The 15,600-nt window shown below is 48.2% G+C and overlaps 3 protein-coding genes across 3 annotated transcripts; all 3 read left to right on the forward strand.

Moving 5' to 3' along the window:
• On the forward strand, positions 1,521-2,431 carry LOC8082704 (pathogenesis-related protein PR-1). The gene has a single exon (XM_002452895.2). It carries the CDS (start codon positions 1,668-1,670, stop codon positions 2,205-2,207), a length of 540 nt encoding a protein of 179 aa, XP_002452940.1. The 5' UTR covers positions 1,521-1,667; the 3' UTR covers positions 2,208-2,431.
• Positions 5,346-6,624, forward strand: LOC8082705 (pathogenesis-related protein PR-1). Its single transcript, XM_002452896.2, has one exon. It carries the CDS (start codon positions 5,752-5,754, stop codon positions 6,295-6,297), a length of 546 nt encoding a protein of 181 aa, XP_002452941.1. The 5' UTR covers positions 5,346-5,751; the 3' UTR covers positions 6,298-6,624.
• Positions 13,646-14,826, forward strand: LOC8082706 (pathogenesis-related protein PRB1-3). The gene has a single exon (XM_002452897.2). The coding sequence runs from the start codon at positions 13,964-13,966 to the stop codon at positions 14,570-14,572; it is 609 nt and encodes a 202-aa protein (XP_002452942.1). The 5' UTR covers positions 13,646-13,963; the 3' UTR covers positions 14,573-14,826.

A 15,600-nucleotide genomic window follows, 5' to 3' on the forward strand; every position in this document is an offset into this window, starting at 1 on the left:
GAGGACAAACAGTGAAGAGCTTTTCTTTTGTCCAATAGATCTAGTTTATACACATGGAATGCTAGAAAGAGAACTCATCAGAGAAAGTGGAACGAGACGGAGATACAGTGAGATCTAGCGATGAGCACGGGGAAAAATTTGTGAGATCTAGCAATGAGGAGAGCAGCAGATTTCTCTGTATCTGGGAGATTCGTAGAGAGATGGCGAAAGCCAGATCAGAGGGAGAAGTGGAGAGAGCAGAGGAGAAAGAGAGAGTCAGAAAGAGAGAGAGAGAGAGGGAGAGAGAAATCTGGGCAGTGACGGAGGTAGAAGACGCATCTTGTAGCATGTCAGATGGAGTTGTACAAAGAAAAGGAATGGAATCGGGGCAAGGGGATTGCAGTTAGGAATGGTGAAAGAGAAGAGAAGGAATGAAACATCGGAATACCGAGGAACCAGGAAACAAGTGGGGCTTTGAGTAGCGTGAATCTTGAAGAAATAGCAACCACCAGATAGTGTATGCGGACGCAAGCCGTTGTGGGAAAACCGCGTTGGCTGACCTCCGGTAAGAATGATTCTTCCATGCATAAAAGGACTTCAAACGAAAAATAGGTACAAGCTCCAACGAACTTTGTGTTTGGCATTTCTTAATTGTGTTGGAAATCACTGTTTAGGCCTTGTTTGGATGTAGTCGGATTCGCATCAATCCACATGTGTTGAGGTGGATTAGAGTGGAACTTGAACTAAATTCCACTCCAGCACATGTGGATTGAGGTGAATCCGACAACATCCAAACAAGGTCTTACTAGTCCCTGTTCCCGTTTCTAACAGATTTGTAATGGATTTGTACAGTTAAAAGTATTGACTGTGAAGTTTTTGAACTTAATACAGTATGTGGTTGTTAATTCAGAAGCGAGAATTGGTACTACCATTTAATGATGTTCATAACACCTGAAACTGTTGGTATTAGATATGATCTGGGTCTTCAAATGGAATGACTGAAAAAAATCAGCCTCTAAACGTTTAGGTGTGGTATAGACAAGAAAAAAAAAGTCTCAGGTGAGGCCGCAAAGCTTCTACGTTGTTGTCACTAAAAAATTTTGGATTCTCCATCACATCAAATCTTTAGACGCATGCATGTAGTATTAAATATAGACGAAAATAAAAACTAATTGCATAGTTTGGTCGAAATGGACAAGACGAATCTTTTGAGCCTAGTTAGTTCATGATTGGACAATATTTGTCAAATACAAACGAAAATACTACTATTTCTATTTTAAAAAAAAATTAGAACTAAACAAGGCCTACATTTTATACCCCATTCAACATCGCCGTCCCTGAAATCGAATCCAGCTACCGAAATGGCGCCAACCGAAGTATTGCACGTCACAAACTCACAACAATGTTGCTTTAAAAAAAATCTACTATGTTTTTTTAAAAAAAATGTAGCATGTCACAATGAACATGGACGCACATACTTGACGTGCCGCGTGGACCTCCTCTCCCTGCCTCAGTTTTTTTTTTTTTTTTTTGCCAGCCATCACGGAACATGAACAGCACTACTCTGCGCTCGCATTTTCCTTCTTCACCCGATCAAGAAACTCTCGTACGCAAAAACTCGTATAAAATGCCTCGCACAGCGACACGAAAAAATCCCAGGAAAAGCACCTGATCGATCAGCTACCAAAATGCCTCGTCGTCGCTTCCCCTTGGCGGGCACGGTCACCGCCGCGGCGCTCCTCCAGCTCGCCGTCGTCGTGCTGGCCAGCGCGACCGCGACCGCGGACGCCAAGACGACGAGCCTGGCTTCGAGCTTCCTGGAGCCGCACAACGCGGCGCGGCGCGCGGTGGGCGTGCCCGCGCTGCGGTGGGACGAGGGCCTGGCGGCGTACGCGCGCTGGTACGCGGCGGCGCGTGCCGGCGACTGCGCGCTGGCGCACTCGCACGGGTCCTACGGGGAGAACCTGTTCCGCGGGAGCGGCGGCGCCGGGTGGAGCCCCGCGGCCGTGGTGGGCGCCTGGGTCCGGGAGAGCGCGCTCTACAACCGGGCCTCCAACTCGTGCCGCGGCGGCAGCGGCGCGTGCGGCCACTACACCCAGATCGTGTGGCGCGGTACCAAGGCCGTCGGGTGCGCGATGGCGCCCTGCGCCGGGGCGAGGGGACGCTTCACGTTCGCCGTGTGCAGCTACAGCCCGCCCGGCAACTACGTGGGGATGAGGCCCTACTGACAAGCAAGTCGTGCATGCCACATGTTGATTACTTGCACCCATCCATTTCTCTCTCTCTCTTTTTTTTACCTTAATTATATTTCACGTCAGAACTTTTTACGGGGATAATAATGTACATCCCCTCGTTTTGTTACTGTTCCATCATTCTTTTCAAATTTGTTTGGAACTTTGGATATATAATGGACATGGATGAAATAAAAAGGCGGTTTAAAAATTATGAATAATGGCACTTGCATTTGCAACCAATGTGTTGGAGACAGCAGGCAGACAGACAAACGTGATCACCGCGCCAACAGATTTAGCCCGCAGGCCGGTGTGCATCACCACAGGCTATTCAACTGCTGCTCTGCCGCGCGATCACCGTCGTTTAAAGCTCGCCGCCGGCCCGGCCCGGCACCGACCAACCATACGGTCATGCTCCATTGAATCCCGTTGCTTCTGCGCTGTACAATTCGTTCGCCAGATGACCAGATCACACAGCGCAAATCCAGCATGTCCGGCCAGCTAGCTAGCCAGTCAATAACCAATGATTCTGTAGGCAAAAATAATCCTAGAGAATATAGAAAACTTCTTGTGCTTATCTGTAGGCTGTAGCTTTTATTCATTTCTCTTATTTTGCACCGTATGCTATCAAAATAAAGATTCTATAGAGTGCATCTTAGTTATTGTTAATTACGATGACATTGACAGTCTTTTAACTTTTATTAGCGACCACACTGCTAAGGGGGTGTTTGGTTTGGGTGGTAAAGATTAACAGGTACTATAGCAGTTTTGTCTTATTTGACAATTATTATCCAATCATAAACTAATTAAGCTTAAAAGATTCGTCTCTCAAATTACTCTCTAGTTCTATTTTTAGTTTCGTAAATAGTCTATATTTAGTATTCCATGCATGTGTTCAAACATTCAATGTGACGAGCGGTAAACTTTAACAGGGCAAACCAATCGGAGCCTAAAGGTCAACTATGGAGCTTGAAGTGAGATTTAGGAGGGATTAGTAGTGCTAAGACAATCACCGTCTACTGCAAAGGAATTTTAGAAACCAAGAAGGGCATTAGTATAAGTATAATATGAGCATTAGTATTTTTTTTTATCAAAAATATACTGCTTACATTTCTACTATCAATATAGTGTATGTCGTAATGTAGAAGTCAAAATTAAATTTATTTGAACTACCAACTTATACGTACAAAACTATTTTCCTGGATATTAACATAGTTTTTAATGATTTTTTAATATCACTACTACATGAGTCGTTCAGAGGTATTTCTCGTAAAAAAAATGGGCACAACATGTACGTTTATTTGACATTGGTTTTTAATGCATTAAATAACAGTTATAAATGGGTAAGAAACATGTATTGGCATAATTTATGGATATTTTTATTCTTTTCATGATAGTATGAGTTGATAATTTAAATATCATTTTGAGGAGGTACTTTATTTAAATTCTAGAAAAAGGCAGTAGTGCATAATTAGATGGCCATTTAAGTGCCCACTATCACTATGGTAGAATGAGCAATTTATATTCATATTTTTTTTGGGGGAGGGGGGGTTATATTATTTTTTCATAATGGCATAAATGGATAACTTATATATGCAAATTTCGGGGCGACGTTATGTTCTTATAGTGTGGGAGAGGTGGATGATTTTTTTTATAAAAAAAACATATTAGATGAATGGCTATTATTATTAATAATGGTTAAATTCTACCAAATTGATGGTTGATCTCTCTCAAGTTTTGTGAGAATTTTTAGAATTTTTTTATAGCCTGTCTTGTGTTATGACTGTTGTGGTCATCATTTGTTTTGTGCCAAATTTAAAGCACTCCCGGCCACCAATCCCAGGTTAACTTAACAGACAAGCCAATAATGATGATAGAACTTGCATCATTCGAGCAATTTAAATTGTCAACACCCAGCAGGCATTAAGCTGTCTTCTCCTAACCCTGCAGCAATATATTCCTAATGATCTGTATTAATTCTCGCACGCAAGAAACAAGAGGGGTAGCAGTACCAGCTGCTGAAGAATGTCAAATTTGTCATACGCGTGCGCTGTGCTGTGGGCGGCGGCACCAGAAAAAAGTCTTCATCAACTCCTCTTGTTTCGGCGCATATTGGGCGGCGTCCCCCTTGGCATTGGCAGACAGTGATTGGCACGTTTCTGTTCTATCTCTTCATTCACTAATCAGTAGGTACGCTGCTAATATAAGTGCATTGTTTAGCTCTTAATCAGTAGGTACGCTTACGTTGTGAAGGACTTGAAAGTTGAAATACGGGGTCAGATGCATAAGATCTTTATTGACTTGAAAGTTGAAATACGGGGTCAGATGCATGCGATCTTCTTGACTGATCTCTGAAGGGTGTCAATGCAATGCCAATTCAGCGTTTCAGACTGAGCAGCATAACGCATGGGGGAAAATGTGCAGGAAAAGTCAATGGTAATCTGACAGAGCAGTCATAAACAAACCTCGACAGATTACAATTGTATAGTGTAGTGCTTTTATACTGTAAATAAGGTAAATTGGACTCACACTCCTACAGTAGGAGTACATTGGAATTGTTTCTGTTTCCATCCAGGTTAGATAAAGCTGCTTTTGTGTGTGGACGCTGTGGATCAGTGACCGGCATATATCACTGTTTGGACAGCAAAGCTGAGTTGTAAAGAGGGGGCCTCTTCTGATGAAGGAAACGATGAGGTACATTTACAATACAGTATCTAATCGCCTCATCATGGTTCCGGCCGCAGATCCAGCGCTCTAAATTTTCCAGCGAAATTCCAGTGATTTATTCAATTATTCCTTTCCTTCTTTCTTTTACCCCTCGAGATGACTGGCACTGCTCCGTTTAGGAAACAGAGGCTGGCTTTCACCTGTACATAAAACTCTTTTACTCCTTCCTTAATTGAGAAGCAGAGCTCCTGCTATTCATTTCGGAAAAAAAAAACGGAGGCTGGCTTTCAGAATCTGTGGTAGCTTAGCTGTTCGATTCCTCTTACCATTCGTTCAGCAACCACACATTCATCTTACCATTCTTTCAGCAACCACAAGCTCGGCGCGTCCGAAGGCCATTTGCGGGGCAAAAAGCAGCTCTGAAGAGAGGCAGAAGAATTCAATTGCGCTTTCACGATGGGGCCTGCCATGAGCTACGTGTACCTACTAACAAACCAATCAATAGTTTCAGGGAGCATCAAAACGGTTCTTCCTCGATCGATCCATGGATGGATCGTCGCCTGCCATTAATTCCAATTCTAATTCTAATCCAGGCATTCAGAAGCTGCTTGCTGCTAGGTGCTAATTGAAGTCCACCGGAGGCGCGTCTAGTTTAGGTAGACCTTCCACAAGGAGCCGAGCCGTAATTATGCGTCGTCCTTAATCATCGTCGAACATGGCTCGTGTCTCCCCAACAACACCTCCTCTCTCTTCATCCATGGATCTATATATATAAACGAAGCGCCCGGGCGAACGAAGACAGTAGCAGGCCAGTACAACCCGCACACACAGCTCAGCAATCAGCATCGCCTCCCGGAGGCCGGGGCGGAGTCCCATGGCGAGTTCCTCGAGCTGTAGTCGGCCCAGAGCTCGCTTCTCCGGCGCCGCCGCTCTGGGCATTGCGCTGCTCGTCCTGCTCGCCGGCTGCGCGGGCAATGCCGGCGCCTACTACGGCGGCGGTGGCGGGGACATGCGGTACCAGTTCCTGGCACAGCAGAACGCGGCGCGCGCGTCGATGGGCCTGCCGCCTCTGATCTGGGACGAGCGCGTGGCGTCGTACGCGCGGTGGTACGCGCAGTCCCGGCGCGGGGACTGCGCGCTGGTGCACTCGTCGGGTCCCTACGGCGAGAACCTCTTCTGGGGCAGCGGCACCGGGTGGGCGCCGTCGCAGGCCGTCGGCGCCTGGCTATCCGAGCGGCCACGCTACGACTACTGGAGCAACAGCTGCTACGGCGGCATGTGCGGGCACTACACCCAGATCATGTGGCGGAGCACCCGACGCGTCGGCTGCGCCGAGGTCACATGCTACAATGGCAGGGGCACCTTCATCACCTGCAACTATGACCCGCCGGGCAACTACGTCGGCGTCCGCCCCTACTGACCGGCCGGCATCGTCACCGGCCTGCCACCGGCCGCCGGCCGCTCCCTCTCTCTCGCCGCACGGCCGGCTCACGGCGCAGCAGCAGCCTAGTAGTAACTCTTGCTGTGCCATCGTTGATCGTTGCTAGTACTACTACTATAATATCGAGATGACATGATACAAGTGTACAAAAATGAATGCATTATTGTTGCCTTGGCACCGTTATTGTATTTATTACTAGTAGTACATTTGCTGAGTAAATTGTTTTTGGCCTGCCAGCCAAGTGTACGAAGGCCTTGTTTACTTTCAAAAAATTTTGCAAAATATAAATAGTAACACTTTTGTTTGTATTTGATAAATATTATCCAATTATGGATTAACTATGCTTAAAAGATTCGTCTCGTCAATTTCGACCAAACTGTACAATTAGTTTTTATTTTTATCTATATTTAATACTCTATGTATACGTCTAAAAATTCGATGTGATAGAGAATCTGAAAATTTTTGCAAAATTTTTGGAGAACTAAACAAGGCCGAAATGAAATGCGTAAAGGTGGACGCGTGGTGTGGGTGTGGCTGTTTTGGATGGGTGGATGCGATGCGATCTGCGTTGGCGTTGCTGGTTGCGGGTTGCGTCTGCTCAGCTCAAGCTGGTTGGCGGTTGGTTGGGTTGGGTTGGTTGGCGCAGCAACTGCGGATGCGGTTGCGAGTGGCGGCGAAACGACCAAACCAACGGTGAGCTGTTGAGCAAGGCGCGCCGGCGTGCATGTGGGGGGAAGAAGACGGTGGCAGCCTGCCGAGCCGGTCCTCCTGCTCGGTGCTGCTGTCTGCTCTCTGCCGTGAACCAGCGTGCGCGTCATGGGGCAGTGGGAATTGGAATCCGATGCGATACGGTGTGGCGCCACACGCCAGCCAAGTCCCACATGTTTAATGAGGGGAGGGACGCCGCCTCCGCCCGCCGTGGACCGCGTGGGCGTGGCTGCAAAGCCTCGAGCATTCACCCACGATCCATGGCCATGCCCGCTACCGATTGGCAGAGCCGGATGGACGACGGACAAGCGAGGTAGTAGCCCTGGTCCATGGCAATGGCCCATGGCGCGGCAGTAAACAAAACAACAGCCCCGGTCCCCGGGCGTGCATTTGGACAGAGAGTCAGAGACCTGCCGCTAGGCTATAGGCTGTAGCTGTATATATACTACTCCTACGGTCCTACCTGTACTGTATTTACGCGACTGTTGCTCCAAACAATTATACTACGATCGACCGGGATGCTGCCTTGCGTGCGAGAATCATTCGCGCCGGCGGGCGTCACGAGCCGCGGCGGACCGGCGGTGGTCACTGTTGGGTGCTCACTGCGCCACATGCTGGGCCGCTACCGGAATTTATTTATGGCCTTGTTTAGTTCTCAAAAATTTGGATTTTTGGCTACTACTTTAGTTTTTATTTGACAAATATTGTCCAATCACGGAGTAACTAGGCTCAAAAGATTCATCTCACAAATTACAGGTAAACTGTGCAATTAGTTTTTATTTTCGTCTATATTTAATGCTTCATGCATGCGACCAAAAATTCGATGTGACGTGGAATCTTGAAAATTTTTGCAAACTAAACAAGGCCTCTATACGATCGATCCTGCTGAGGGCTAGGCCTTGTTTAGTTCCGAAAAGATTTTGGATTTCGGTACTGTAGCACTTTTGTTTGTTTGTGACAAAATATTTGTCTGGTGATTTCCAGCTAAACTGTGTAATTAGTTTTTGATTTTATCTATATTTAATGCTTCATACATGTGCCGCAAGATTCGATGTGACGGAGAATCTTGAAAACTTTTTGCTTTTTGGGGTGAACTGAACAAGGCCCTACAGGGAAGAGGCAGGGTCCAGGGGACCAGTGCCTGCTGAGGGCTGAACGCATGCCGCTGCGTTCCACGATCAGACGACGGGTCAAGTCAAGGAATCCGAGGGCTCTACGCTCTATGAACATGAAGCGCCGGACGGCCGGAGCTCGGAGGCCGGAGCGGAGCGGTCAATTCGTCGGCTCATCGCGCCGGGGGGGGCAGTTGCATTGCAGGATCGCAAGGAGTTGATGAGTCGTGCACTGGGATACGGGCTCGCCGTGCGTCAAATGTCAACAGCACAGGACAATTTAAGGACGCTGGCTAGCTCTAGCTAGCTCTGGCTGGTTTGACAATTGGCAATGCCGAAAAGAGGAACGTACGTGCATGTGCTCCTGCAACGCAAATACCCCAGCCCAACTGCCCGAGCCCAGCCACTGTTGCAACATGTGCACGTTGGAAGGAGCGGAGAGTCAATGCGCACAGCCGTTTTATCTCAGGATTTCCTAAGGGCAGTTCCAATGGGACATTAATGGTTTTTTTCTATCCCTATTAAATGAGTTGCCACATAAGCAAAATGCTGATATGGCAGCCTATTTAATGAAGAAAGAGAAGCAAAATTAAAGAAATCGTTTCCACAGCAAGGAACGACGTCTTCACTCGTATCGAGACGTGAAGAAACCGGAGAAAACCCGTTGGGAAGAAACGACCGCAATCCAAGGCGCTCCACCGGATCCGGTGCGATGCAGCCAAGAAAATCCGCCGAGGACCTTCACGCGCGCGGCCGCGCTGGCTGGACGCTGACTCTCCGTGCGGCCGCTCGATGCTAGCCACCGCCGTGGAGGCGTCCTTCTCTCCGGCGACCCGGCCTCGCCCTCACCATATGTGGCATCGCGGAGCTCTTCTGCTGGGCGGGGGCTACAACGGCCACGGTCGAGGCAGCGGCCCCGGCGGAGAAGGGCAGAAGGCCCGATGGCGGAGATCCACAAGCCACGGAAGCGCTCTGGCACGCAGCGCTCCTCCGCGACGTTGCCTGCCCCCGGGTCTGCCGCTGCTACGCTCCCGTGCGCACCTTCCGGCCGGCCGCTGCGATCTTACAAGCTGCCGCGTGCACTTGAGCGCCGGCTGCTGCTAGGCTACGAGTGCAAACAAAGCAATGCAAGCGGAGATTTCTGATCTAGCTTAAAATAGCAGCTCCTTGTTCTTGAATTTGGAGGTGGGAACGTGGGATTCGGGAGAGGAAGAAAGAGGACACAGGAAGCAATGTGAGGAGATTAGAGAGAGTAGCGTGAGGAGAGAGACAGAGAGCAATAGGTCATTGTGGCAAGGAGTTGAGGACGATGTCACAGCAAATCGTTGCAAATTTTTATTTTACATCCACCCACAGCTGTTGTCTCCGTGTGGTTTCTGCACATACAATCCCGGATGTGAGAGAGGGGAACACAACAACGATTGGCCAATAATTTAATGAGAACGCTAAAAGCAAATCTTGCATTGGGATGGTTGGTTTCTTTGATACAAAGTCCAATGCTATAGAAACTACTTGGTTTTTACCATTGGGATTGCCCTAAAATCGTAATACGTTGCAACTTGCAAGCAATGCGGTCTCGACTTCTCGAGGCTAGAGCGCTGCCTTAACCCAAAACAGACAATTTGATCAAAATTTAGGTCAGGACACTCATAATGCAGACTTTATCATAGAGTATAAAGTTATTTATTACCTTGAACAATGTGGACTTAGGCCAGTCTCAATGCATGGTTTCATGACACAGTTACCAAAACTATAAACTAGGTAACCGAGCCAGATAAGTTTTATGGGGATGAAACTTCTCTCTCATCTGATAAAACTCCTTCATTTAATGACTCTGCCAAGTCAGCAATTTTGCTTACGTGACACCCTATTTAATGTGCATGACACTCTCATGAAACATGCATTGGGACTGCCCTTAGAGTATAAATAAGACTCAAAGTCTTATTTTTTCTACCTTTTTCTTCAATAAATATGTTGTCATATCAGCAAAATACTATAAATAATATGTAATTAATTGTTTTGAATTTATGATAGAGTCTTACACTGTGAGTGCCCTCAGTCACACCGAATGGGTACGAGATCTATAACCTTCTCTCTCCAACAGCAGATGCATGCAGACACATCTTCTCTTACTCCTCTTGCAAAAGTCGAGCCCCGACTCCTTAGCCACCGTCGCGCCTCTTCCCTTCCTATCATGGACAACAAAAGCGGATTGTCGCCCCTGCCAAGCTCTGCACATGAAGCAGATCCACAGCAGCGTCTCCCTCCACCTCCCCTACCAAGCTCTGCCTCTGGAGCAGATCCACGATGGCCTCCCCCTCCACCTCCCCTGCCAAGCTTCGTCTCTAGAGCATATCCACGATAGCTTCCATCTCCACCTTCCCTCATGGATCCACGCTCGTCCCTTCGTCACCGATGACGGCAGCCTATGGGAGGTGGCGCGGACATCGGCGAGGACCGGGGACGCCACGAGTGTGCCTCCTTGCCGACCGATGAGATCTAAGCAAACCACGGCGGGTGGCCCGGCGAGCGATCGGCAAGTGGTGGTGCGGACACGACCTCCCCCAGCAGAGCTTCCCATCATGGGCCCACCATCGTCGGTGGCGCGGATTTGGATCACGAAGAGAGAGCGACGCAGTTTTAAGTTCTCTCCCACTTCCGACGCAAAATGGGTGCTCGCATTGCATTCTCTCTTGGAGAGTGTTTTTTCACTGTATATTAGCCATTTTATGTATGGGTAGACTTTTGTGTTCCTTGTTGGAGACGGTCTTACAAGCAAAGAAAGCAATAAAAAGGAAAACCGTTGACAATGGTGTCTGCCTCTTCACTATTTTTCTATTCCTATCATCATGTAATTGCATAATTTGTCTGTAATTTGTGAAACGAATCTTTTGAGTCTAGTTAGTTCATGATTGAACAATAATTGTCAAATACAAATAAAAGTGATATAGTAGCTAAAACCAAAATTTTTCCCCAACTAAAACAACGCCTACATATGCCCAAACTGTAAAGAGTGTAGATTATGCTGCTGCCTTGTGTCAGTCAACCCATGGCAATGGCTAGGAAATTTTGTGAGCCTTACAAGTTATTACTATTACAACTGATGGCCGGTTAGATGATGAGTGTGCATGCCCGTCTATATATATATATATAATCTGTCTCTGTCCAAATACCAGGCAAGATAAATATAATGGGGTAATTGTAGTATCGGACAAGCTCGGCCACTTTTCAGATGGAAGTAGTATTTTATTTGTACTCGAGTGCTAACATGGGCATGTTCGTATATGCCTGCCCTGCGTGACCATGATCAGGTCAGCTGTTCAGGACTTCAGGTATGTATTCAGGTCAGGCCTTGTTAAGTTCACCTTAAAAAATCAAAAAGTTTTTAAGATTTCCCGTAACATCAAATCTTATGGCACATGTCTCACATCAAATCTTGTGACACATGCATAAAACATTAAATATAGACGAAAATAAAAACTAATTACACAGTTTAGCTGTAAATTACGAGACGAATCTTTTAAGCCTACTTAATCCATAATTAAACAATAATTGTCAAATACAAACAAAAGTGTTATAGTAGTTAAAACCAAAATTTTTCCAACTAAACAAGACCTACATATGCCCAAACAGTGAATGGTGTAGATTATGCTGCTGCCTTGTGTCAACCCATGGCAATGGCTAGGAAATTTTGTGAGCCTTACAAGTTATTACTATAACTGATGGCCGGATGAGTGTGCATGCCCGTCTATATATAATCTGTCTGTCCAAATACCAGGCAAGATAAAGATAATGGAGTAATTGTAGTATCGGACAAGCTCGGCCACTTTTCAGATGGAAGTAGTATTTTATTTGTACTCGAGTGCTGACATGGGCATGTTCGCATATGCCTGCCCTGCGTGACCATGATCAGGTCAGCTGTTCAGGTATGTATTCAGGTCAGACCGCATTTTACAATACTGTACTGTACGTAAGGCTACACGAGATACGGACCGAGCGGAAATCGTAAAAGTACCCCGCCCGCCGCCCATTCCAGCGCGAACGGTGCCCTCCATGTCCTTCTCCCCATGCACGGCATGATCCCATCCCATGTGCCATGTGCGTTGGTTGCCCGGTTTTCCCCCCTGAACCCCTGGGACATGAGAACACACTTGCCCTTGGCCTTGGCCCGTTGCCGAAATGGCCCTTTGCTTCTCACACGTGACATAACAATATTAGCACAGCATGCATCGATCGTCTAGGCAGATGCACCGCGCGCAGGTGGCGCGTGTGCGTGCATAACGCAACGACGAGCAAGAGCTCTGCAACCTGTTCTCATCCGGCAAAATGCATCAGGGCGCGTGCGTGTGCGTCTACGGCTATTTGGCCTTTGCGATCGGATCGTCGTGGTGACAGTGTTGAGTACTCTACGTACAGAAATTCTGATGGAAACAAGAGGACTGACACGCACGCATCACGTATTACCGACCGGGGGCTGGGCACAACACAACGCATCTGTGTTTGTGTGACAGTGTCACCCAGTCTGTTCCTGGCCTGCTGCGGCAAGGAAGATAATCTCTGTTCTCAGACGAACTTGGGCTTTCACTCAACTAGCCCCCACTCCAATCACACGGCCCGGTAAGAAGAGCGTGGGTGTACGGAGTACAACCCAGGCTCATCTACGGAGGCCCAACACTCGGCCTGATTAGATGCTTCCTGGTCCTTGGTGCCGAATCTATCGCGACGAGTTCATCTTGCGCAAAAAAAAAAAAAATTGTACTAGCTCAAAAATTGGGGCCTTGTTTAGTTCACCCTGAAAAGCAAAAAGTTTTCAAGATTTCCCTTCACATCGAATCTTGTGGCACATGCATGAAACATTAAATATAGACGAAAACAAAAACTAATTACACAGTTTAGCTGGAAATCACGAGACGAATCTTTTGATTTTAGTTAGTCCATGATTGGATAATATTGGTCACAAACAAACAAAAGTGCTACAGTACCGAAAAGTTTTCACTTTTCGAAACTAAACAACGCCTGGAGAAGAACCCAGCGAATTTTGTACGAACCACTGTACAGAAACACACAGGTACCTTATTACATGCATGAACACTCACACAAAATGAGTAACTCTGAAGTACTAAACCAGCAGACTTTAAGATTTAAATCCAAAATTACCTTTTTTAAAAAAAATACAAGTACTCTCATCAAATCGAGGCGAGGAGACGAGGATTCAGAGACCGAGTTACGTTTGGTTCGCATCAATCCGCTCGCGACGCTCGTCGTGTCATATGCGCCATGATACGTGCCACGTACCGACGCCGCCGCCGCGTCGCCGCAGCAAACCACCGGGAGCGGCTGAAACATTTGCGGTTGGGGGGACACGCGTGGGCCTCAGGCCAACGACCACCTCTCGGTGCGTGGCAGCAGTTTCCGGTAGCCGCCACATGAGCGCCGGAGCCGCGTGCAATGGGGTGATATGGAGGAGCAAGGCCGGTGCCGGGCTGCCGAGCCTTTACAGGCTCGTGAGTCGTGACCACACGGAAGCATCTGGAACCAGCATCCATCCGAGGTCACGAGTCCATCGGCCTGCTACTCCAGATGCTCAGCTGGGTTCGTACCAAAAAAAAAAAAAAAACTGCTGCAGTAGCAGTGTAGCACCAGCAATCAACCTGCTCGTCTTTTGTGAACCCAAGACGACAATCTGCCACTCGCCGACTCACTCACGGGTGGCATGGACAAGCCAACGACTGATCCCGGCAACCCCCATTGGCCACGCGCGCTGTCTTAAATCCCACGGCCACCACGCAGCGAGCCGAGCGACCAAGAACCCGTGCATCACCACCATGAAGAAGAAGCCACTGGTGGCGCCCCTGCTCCTCTGCTGCTCCCTCCTCTGCCTGGCGCCCGCGGCCGCCCCGCGCCGCCTGCCGCTGCACGCCCACGCCCACCTGCCGCCTCCGTACGCGCGCAACGCGACGGCGTACGCCGCCTCGGCGGCGCTGTGCCCGGGCTGCGAAGCGTGGGCGGACGCGCTGGAGTTCCTCTACTACCACAACCTGGTGCGGCTGGCGTCGCTGGAGCCGCCGCTGGCGTGGTCCCCGCGCCTGGCGTCGTACGCGCGCTGGTGGGCGGCGCAGCGCCGCGGGGACTGCGCGCTGCGCCACTCCTTCCCCGACGGCCAGTTCGCGCTCGGCGAGAACGTCTTCTGGGGCGGGCCCGGCGGCGCGTGGCGGCCACGGGACGCCGTCGCGGACTGGGCCGCCGAGGGCACCGACTACTCGTACGCCGACAACGCGTGCGCGCCCGGCAGGGAGTGCGGGCACTACACGCAGATCGTGTGGCGACGCACCACCGCCGTGGGTTGTGCGCGGGTGGCGTGCGACGGCGGCGGGGTGTTCATCACCTGCAACTACTACCCGCCCGGCAACGTCGTCGGCGAGAGGCCGTACTAGACTACTAGTAGCTCAGTAGGTTTGGGGATTTACGTGACACTGATCGAGCTCCGCTCAGAGTTGGTCACAGACAGGCTCGTGTCTATCGTGTGTAAATAAATATTCAGCGATCGTTTCGGTGAAAAGGATGGAAATCAGTCGAGTATTTCACTGTTGGCCTCCGTAAATCTGTTCTTGTGTTGATGTTACGGCGTGCGGTGGCAATCTGGCTTTGATCAGAGCCACGATCAGAATAAAACGCGGTTTTACGGTCACTTCATACAGCGTGTAAATTTTTTGATTTCAGCTATCATCAGTTGTCGCTAGAACTCGAACACGGCGGGGGCCGCGCAGGGAGACTGGGAGAGGATGGATTTCTACTGGTGGTTTCATGCAAATTTGTGGGCTGCAATTGGGCCTAGTATGGAGGGAGGTCCATCCTATGCCGCCAAAGTTGACAGATACAAGTGGCCCTCTGGGCTGCCAATCGTAGTCTGACAGATACAAGTGGTCCTCTTCCACTCAAAAAGAATAAAAAAAAAAGATAGAAGTGGCTCTTTGTTAGGTTTCGTTGAAATTTGACTTATGCAGGTAACCTTCTATTTTTCAGCACTATTTTAGTATAGGATCTTTTCTTTTATAACAAATCAGCATAAGCAACAAAATAAGGGATCTTCATGGAATGAAGATCCCTGAATAAATAAACTTCAGAAACTACGTACTAGACTACTAGTCCATGCAAAATTTCAGTGTAACTTTCAAGTTTTGCAAAAAAAATATTTTTAAGATCTAGCTGACATCATTTGTGGTCCTAATTATGTAATATTTTTGAAAGATACTTCTGTATTTTATTTTATTTTTAAAAACCTTTTATCTCTCTCTCAGCAACATCGGTCGCCCATTTGGTCGCTGCCATACGCCACTAAGGCCTCGTTTAGTTTCAAAAATTTTTGCCAAATAGGAATAGTAACACTTTCATTTGTATTTAACAAATATTGTCCAATTATAGACTAACTAGGCTCAAAAGATTCGTCTCATCAATTCCGACC

This window comes from Sorghum bicolor, chromosome 4, assembly GCF_000003195.3.
Source record: "Sorghum bicolor cultivar BTx623 chromosome 4, Sorghum_bicolor_NCBIv3, whole genome shotgun sequence".
In the NCBI taxonomy this organism is placed as follows: domain Eukaryota; kingdom Viridiplantae; phylum Streptophyta; class Magnoliopsida; order Poales; family Poaceae; genus Sorghum; species Sorghum bicolor.

What these genes read in the sequence shown, in the direction of transcription:
- LOC8082704 (XM_002452895.2), top strand. Translation starts at nt 1,668, where the DNA reads ATGCCTCGTCGTCGCTTCCCCTTGGCGGGCACGGTCACCGCCGCGGCG.
- LOC8082705 (XM_002452896.2), top strand. Translation starts at nt 5,752, where the DNA reads ATGGCGAGTTCCTCGAGCTGTAGTCGGCCCAGAGCTCGCTTCTCCGGC.
- LOC8082706 (XM_002452897.2), top strand. Translation starts at nt 13,964, where the DNA reads ATGAAGAAGAAGCCACTGGTGGCGCCCCTGCTCCTCTGCTGCTCCCTC.